This window comes from Hypanus sabinus, chromosome 28 (assembly GCF_030144855.1).
Source record: "Hypanus sabinus isolate sHypSab1 chromosome 28, sHypSab1.hap1, whole genome shotgun sequence".
NCBI classification, from domain to species: Eukaryota; Metazoa; Chordata; class Chondrichthyes; order Myliobatiformes; family Dasyatidae; genus Hypanus; species Hypanus sabinus.
The window spans coordinates 35,439,511-35,446,785 of NC_082733.1; the positions used below are offsets into that span (position 1 = coordinate 35,439,511).

Here is a 7,275-nt window from a genome sequence, read left to right on the forward strand (position 1 = left end):
CGGCGTCGGTCATTTCTGGTCCAAAAATCGTTTGGACTGTCGGGGTCACCAATTGTAGCGGTGTGCTACACGCAGCGCTAAAATTACGACACGGAGTCGGTAACTGCAGTCGAAGGAAAAAACTTTATTCGAAATCTTCAGCCTCACTTTTAAGCCTCCCTCAACCTGCCCCCCCGTGGCGCAGAGGCTCCAAAGCTCTGTGCTCGCAAACCCCCGTAGGCTATCTAATTGTGAGTCGGTTCGGATGTGCCAGGAAATGGGTCGCCACAACACTTCAATTCTTTTCCATCTCCTGAACCCAAGTCAACCATTCACACAAATTAGATAGTTGTTTTTAACCAGGAAATAGACCTCCATTCAACTACTTCTCTAGCTCCCAACCTGTAAACATGAAGCTTTCCAATTCCAATTAAAATTCACAAACTAAAACTAATTAAGAACATTTGAGTTTTGCTAATTTTTGTGAAATGGCATCCTGCAGCCATCAGTAGTCCGAACACAACTCAAATATGATCACGTTTCTCACGACAATTAAGTTTTAAATGCAAACACAAGCAGGATCAACACAATACAGGATTGTATTGAGCACCAGTGAAATGCCTGGGAAGCATCCTGAACAACAGCATATTTCAAGTCATTGTAATTACCACAAGAAGCAGTTTGGAATGTAATATATTACAAGAGTCCAAGTTAGGTTTTAAGTTTTATACCTGAGCAGATCACTTCCTGCAAATATGTGGGGAAAAAAGTATCTGAATGTTAGATTAAGTTGTTAACTTCATCACTGAACAACTTATTCATAGTTTAAAATGAATGCCAGTGTCTGACAAGAGAATTGTACAATTATCACCTGACTGTGCCTATCTGAGGTCACATCCAGATGGATTCTGCAGTGTAGTAAAATCAAGGGAGATTTGATAAAGGTACTGTATACAAAATTACAAGTGGTAAATGCAAATAGGCTTTGGGTGAGACTAGAACTAGAGGTCATGGGTTAAGGGTCAAGGTGAAATGTTTAGGAAGACATAAGGGGGAACTTCTTCACTCAGAGGGCAGTGAGAGTGGGGAACGATCTGCCAGCAGAAGTCATGGATGTGGATTCAATTCAAACATTCAAGAGAAATTTTGATAAGTACATTGGTGGAGGGGTATTGATGGCTAAGGTCCAGGCAGAATAACAGGTCAGCATGGATTAGATGGGCCAAGACACCTGTTTCAGTGCTGCAGTGTTCTATAAATCTATGATTCTAATGCATTATAATGTATGTTTATGAAGAAATTAGATATTTTAGTTAAGAACAGTTGCTAAAAAAAAATTAATGGTACTATCAATTTATTCATAAGAATTCTTTCAACTTGACTAAATTTCCCACTCCTAAAACCAAGCAATATTGTTACTTTCCACCATCAACTATCCCATAAACTCGATAAGTCACCAAAAGTAATTGCCTCAAAACCAGTCAAATAGGTTTGGATATTTGTTTACCTCACAAGGAATGAATCCATTCTTGCTCTGCAGGTACAGGTTTCCATCACTCCGCCGCTCTGCACTCTCTGAAGTACCTTGAGTAATACCAGTCTTGTCTGTCAGCACACCACACAGCAGCAGGTTTGTGCGACTGAGAGCCGTGTGACCAACTAGAAAGTTTTCTTTGTCCAGGGTCCACTCCTCAAACTGACAGGTGCTCCATGTTAAGTGACTGCAACATGGGCTCCTCTGCTGTGATTGTAGCTCAGAGAGAGATATAAATCTGCAACAAAATCAAATTCGGTTATAGGGCAAGTAAATGAAGCCAATCTGCAACTTGTCTTTGTCAGTCTTTATGTGTAGTATCTCATAAATTCTACTTTTCTTAATTTTTTCATAAATCCCTGCAAGAAAATGAACCTCAAAGTAACTTATGGTAACATATAAGTACTTTGGTATTAAATTTACTCTGACCAGTGTAACAGCTGATATTCAACTAGTTAATGTTTGAAGCCTTGACCTCTCCAGCTCTCTCTTCCTGTTTCAATGACTGATCAATAGCCTCTTTCCACTTTAGTGGCACCTACATGAGCTGATTTGAAACCTACCCCTCCACTACTTGTAGTGTGGTGATCTGTTTCAATGACAACCACTCAATTGCACTTACCTGAACCCTAATGAAGTGCTTCAAGAGATCGAGTATGGCGTGAATCAACTCCTGCCTGGATCCAGGATCCAGGATCCAGGATCAGCTCCAGTTTGCCTACAGCCACATCAGGTCAACAGCCGAAATGATTTCCTTCTGCTCTGGACCATCTGGACAACATAAACTTAAATTATGGGCCCCATGGTAGTGTAATAGTTAGTGTAACACTTCTTGAGGTGTTGGGAGTAAGGAATCCCTGTACATCCTCCACATGGAATGTGTAGGTTTTCCCTGGACACCCAGTTTCCTCCCACAGTCCGGAGAAGTACCGGATAGGTTAATCAGTCATTGTAAATTGTCCCGTGATTGGGTTAGGGTTAGATTGGGGTCATTGGGGGTTGCTGGGCAGAGAGACTCGAAGGGCCAGAAATAAATAATATTATGCATTAGGTTGCTGTTTATCAACCACCGTTCAACACAATCGTCCCATCCAAACCCATCAAGCTTCAAGACTCGAGCTTCTGTAATTTCTCTCAAGAACTGGAAACTGCAGAAAGCTACACATCATCTAGAAAATCTACCAAAGTCAAAGCAAAATTCATAATAACTGGCAAAGATGCACAAAAACAAGCCCCAAGACTTTAATTCAAGCATTGCTTAAACAAAATTCAAAGTAAGTTTTATTATCAAATTACATACATGTAAGCATACACAATCCTGAGATTCATTTTCTTGCGGGCATACTCAGCAAATCTATAGACTAGTAACTACAACAGGATCAATGAAGATCAACCAGAGTGCAGAAGACAACAAATACAATGCAAGGGGAGAAGTCAGAGTAAGAAGCTGGGGGGAGGGGAGGAAGAACAAGGCAGCAGGTGATAGGTGAAACCGGAGGGAGGAGGGGGTTAAATAAAGAGCTGGGAAATTAATTTCTTGTGCTCCTCCTCCCTCTCTTTCTTCCATCATCTTCTGTCCTCTGTCATCAGATTCCCCCTTCTCCAGCCAACTCCAACAGGATCTCCCAACCAAGCACATCTTTCTCTCACCTCCATTTTCCACAAAGATAGCCTCCACACGACTCCCTCGACCACTCGTCCCTCCCCACCAATCTCCCTCCTGGTTTTTATCCTTGCAAGCAGAACAAGTACCACACCTGTCCCTACATCTCCTCTCTCAGTACCATTCAGGGCCCAAACAAGTCCTTCCAGGTGAGGCGGCATTTCACCTGTGTGTCTGTTGGGGTCATCTGCTGTATCTGGTGCTCCTGGTGTGGCCTCCTGTATATCGGTGAGACCCGACACAGATTGGAAAACTGCTTCACTGAGCACCTTTGCTCTGTCCACCTCAAAAAGACAGGATTACCTGGTGGCCACTCATTTCAATTCTACTTCCCATTCTGACATATCACAGCAGGTGAGGAGGCTGACAAGGCCACATTCAGGTTGGAGAAGCCACACCTCATATTCCCTCTGGGTAACCTCCAACCTGATGGCATGAACATCAACTTCTGGAACTTCTGGTAATTTCACCCCAACCTTCACCATCCCCCATTCCTGTTTCCCTCTCTCACCTTATCTCTTTACCTACCCTTCACCTCCCTCTGGTGCTCCTCCCCCTTCCCTTTCTTCCATGGTCTTCTGCCCTCTATCAGATTCCCCCTTCTCCAGCCCTTTATCTCTTTCACCAACTTCCCCGCTCTTTACTTCATCTCCTCTCCCCTCCCAGTATCACCTGCCACCTTGTACTTCTTCCTTCCCTCCCCCACCCACCAGCTTCTTATTGTGACTTCTCCCTTTCCTTTCCAGTCCTGCTGAAACATCGACTATTTACTCAAGATGCTGCCTGGCCTGCTGAATTCCTCCAGCGTTTTGTGTGTGTTGTTATATAAATATGCTAAGCTTTAAAAAAAACAATTGAATCACGACATTTAGAAAGTCTGTATATACGAAACTACCCTGCTAAACATGCAATTTGTGTGTACAATACCTGTAGTTTAAAGGGAGGATAAGTCCATCTTTTCCTTGTTGGCAGTAAGGATTACCGGAATAGAGACAAACTCTGCTCAGGCATTTAAAAAGACAGCTACTCAGCTCCTTGCAAGTAATTCCAGGATGCACCAGTGGAAGGAGGTTCTCTTCTGTAAACCTGTACAAATCCTGGAGCCACTTAGCATTCTGAAAGGCAATCCAAAAAAAGTCATCTTCAAATTATGATAAACCTCACCTCTAAGTATGTAGCACAGTATAACTGACAAGCATAAACTTAAACAGACATTTTTTCAAAGCATTTAATTCCACCATTGATTACAGTAATTATTTCACCAAAAATGCCAAATGTGAATTGAGAATTTACACAAGAATGCACATACTTCAAGTTGCAATCTCATTCACTGCCCCCACTGCATCTTCATGAAGGATTTGATATTAAATTTCTGATACAGTCCTTAAGATCAGAATGGTGCAAGTTATTCTTAGCTACTTCTACACTGTAGATATAGTAAACTTTAATCAGAGATATATCAAGATAGCTTTAAAATCATTATATACGAAGGAAGTTGTACTCGAGAGTATTCTGAAATCAGCATGAAATGAATTAACTAGTTTCGTTTTATGTTCCAAGCATCGATTTGATACACGTTTACTGCCCTTCGACAAACGTTTGTTGAGTCTTTTCCAGAGGGCTGTTAGACATCAGCGGATGTGGTGGGGTTAACGTGTAATGTAGGGTGAGGACAGCAGATCCTGTCCCCGGCGGACATATCTACCCAGATGTCACAAGGTCACGGGGTAAAGCATTTACAAGTTGTTATTTAACAGAACTTAAATTCTCTAGCTGTCATCTAAATAATCTGAACTACAGTCTTGGTAACTAAACCGAGACACTGACACAATCCATTGATGTGCATTGTTTTAACCCCTAGTTAATAAAATGTGACTCACAACACTGCTCGGCTCCTCAAACTCCGCCACAAATTCTTCCATGCTACTCAATCCATCTTAAATGTGATCTCACACACACGTTGTTACTTAATACCAACAAACGCAACGCTAATAAACTTTGAACGCGCGGCACACACAGGCCACAGGAAGTTCATCCAAGCGCATGCGCGCTGCGGCGGTCGGCCCTAGCCAATCAGCGTTCACTGACCTGGGATCATTGATTGCCCCAGGTCTGATCTGCAGTGCCCAAGTGCGAAAGGATTGGAAATTAAAAATGAATTGGAACCGCCAACAGGTTGGGCGGTACCTTTCAACCGAGAGAGAGAGAGAATCATGTAGGCTGAAAACACTCCCTAAAAACTCACAAAACTTTTGATCAATTAATCAGTTAGTTGATTTTGTTAGGGAGTTATAACATTTATAGATAGCATAATTATGGATAAACTAACATAAGAACCAGCCTAAGGGAAATAAAAACTTGTACACGATTACTTGCCAACTGATACTTTGTGGCTAGTGAAACCAATCATACTGATTCCATCACCTTGAAATTACATAGGGAAGACATGAGTAACTTTCAATTCCCTGGACCTGACTACCTCATTATCACCATGGATGTCCAGTCCCTATTCACTTCTATCCCACATCAAGAAGGCCTCAAAGCTCTCTGCTTCTTTCTTGACAAAATAACCAACCAATTCTTCTCTATCACCACCTTCCTCCATCTTGGAGAACTGGTACTCACCCTGAACAATTTTTCCTTTGGCTCCACCCACTTTCTCCAAACTCCAGGGGTAGCCAGTGGGCACTTGCATGGGTGTTAGCTATGCCTGCCTCTTCATTGGCTAGGTAGAACAGTCCATGTTCAAAGCCTTCCCTGGTAATACTCCCCAACTCTTCCTCCGCTACACTGATGACTGCATTGGCTCTGTTTCATGTGCCCGTGCCAAGTTCATCAATTTTATCAACTTTGCCTCCAACTTCCACCCTGCCCTTAAGTTCACTTAGTCCATCTCTGGCAACTCCCTCCCCTTTCTCCATCTCCCTGTCTCCATCTCTGGAGCCAAACTGTCAACTGGCATCTTGTATAAACCTACCAATTTTCACAGTTATCTTCATTATCTTCCCAGCCTGTCTCCTGTAAAATACTAGCATGAGAAAACCTTGTAGAAATCCAAAGCAACACACACAAAATGCTGGAGGTAGTCAGCAGGTCAGGCAGCATCAATGGAAAAGAGTACAGTCAATGTTCCGAGACCCTTCTTCAGTACTGTGCTATTTTACCGTCCTCACCCACACCTCCTCCATTTCAAAAACATTCACACTCACCCATTCTCCTGCCCCTAACAGTGATAGAGTTCCTCTTACCTTTACCAACCACTTTGTTAGCTACCACATCAAAAACATCATCCTCCACAATGTCTGCCATCTCCAAAGAGATCCCACTGAACATATGTCTACTTTCATCCATCATCAGAGACCCCCCACCACCCAGGCCATGCTCTCTTCTCACTGCTGCCATCAGGTAGAAGGTACAGGTGCCTCAGGACTTGAACCTCAGGTTCAAGAAAAGTTACTGCCCCTCAGCCATCATGTTCTTGATAAAAAGGGGATTAATGCCCTCACTTACCCCATTGTTGAAATGTTTCTACAACCAATGATTTCATTTTAAGGACTCTTTATCTCATTACCTCTTGTTATTTATTGCTATTTATTTATATTTGTATTTGCAGTTTTTTGTCTTCTGCACTCTGGTTGATCTTTCATTGATTCTGTTATAGTTACCATTCTATAGATTTGCTGAGTATGCCCGTAGGAAAATGGATCCCAGGTTTGTATATGGTGGCATATATGAACTTAAAAATTGACTTTGAACTTTGAAATTTGAATCTCCCCCCCTCTGCTTTCTCCAGGGATCACCCCCTCCATGATTCCCTCCTCCATTCATCCCTCTCCACTAAGCCCCCTTAGTGATTCCTACAAAGAGTCTAAGAGCAACACCTGCCCGTACACCTCATCCCTCACCACCATTCAGGACCCCAAACAGTCCTTCCAGGTGAGGCAACACTTCACCTGCAAATCCGCCTATGGTGTCCGATGCTCCCTATGTGGCCCCCTCTATATTGATGAGACCTGTCGTATATTAGGGGACCACTTCGTTGAGTGCCTCTGCTCCATCTGCCACAAGCAGAACCCTCCCAGTGGGAAAACATTCTAAT

The 7,275-nt window shown here is 42.8% G+C and overlaps 1 protein-coding gene across 3 annotated transcripts in view; it reads right to left on the bottom strand.

Moving 5' to 3' along the window:
• The window catches only part of ctc1 (CTS telomere maintenance complex component 1), an 82,360-nt gene extending 77,147 nt beyond the window's left edge, over positions 1–5,213 (bottom strand). For 2 of the 3 annotated variants that reach the window (XM_059952927.1, XM_059952926.1), the window contains exons 1-3: positions 5,057–5,212; positions 4,104–4,291; positions 1,487–1,751 (exon numbers count right to left, since the gene is read on the bottom strand). In XM_059952927.1, coding sequence (XP_059808910.1) covers positions 1,487–1,751; positions 4,104–4,291; positions 5,057–5,098 — 495 coding nt within the window. In that variant the 5' untranslated portion in view covers positions 5,099–5,212. Of the gene's footprint in view, positions 1–1,486; positions 1,752–4,103; positions 4,292–5,056 lie in introns of all 3 variants that reach the window. The other variant, XR_009508410.1, reaches the window with a different exon arrangement.
• Positions 5,214–7,275: the final 2,062 nt, after the last annotated feature.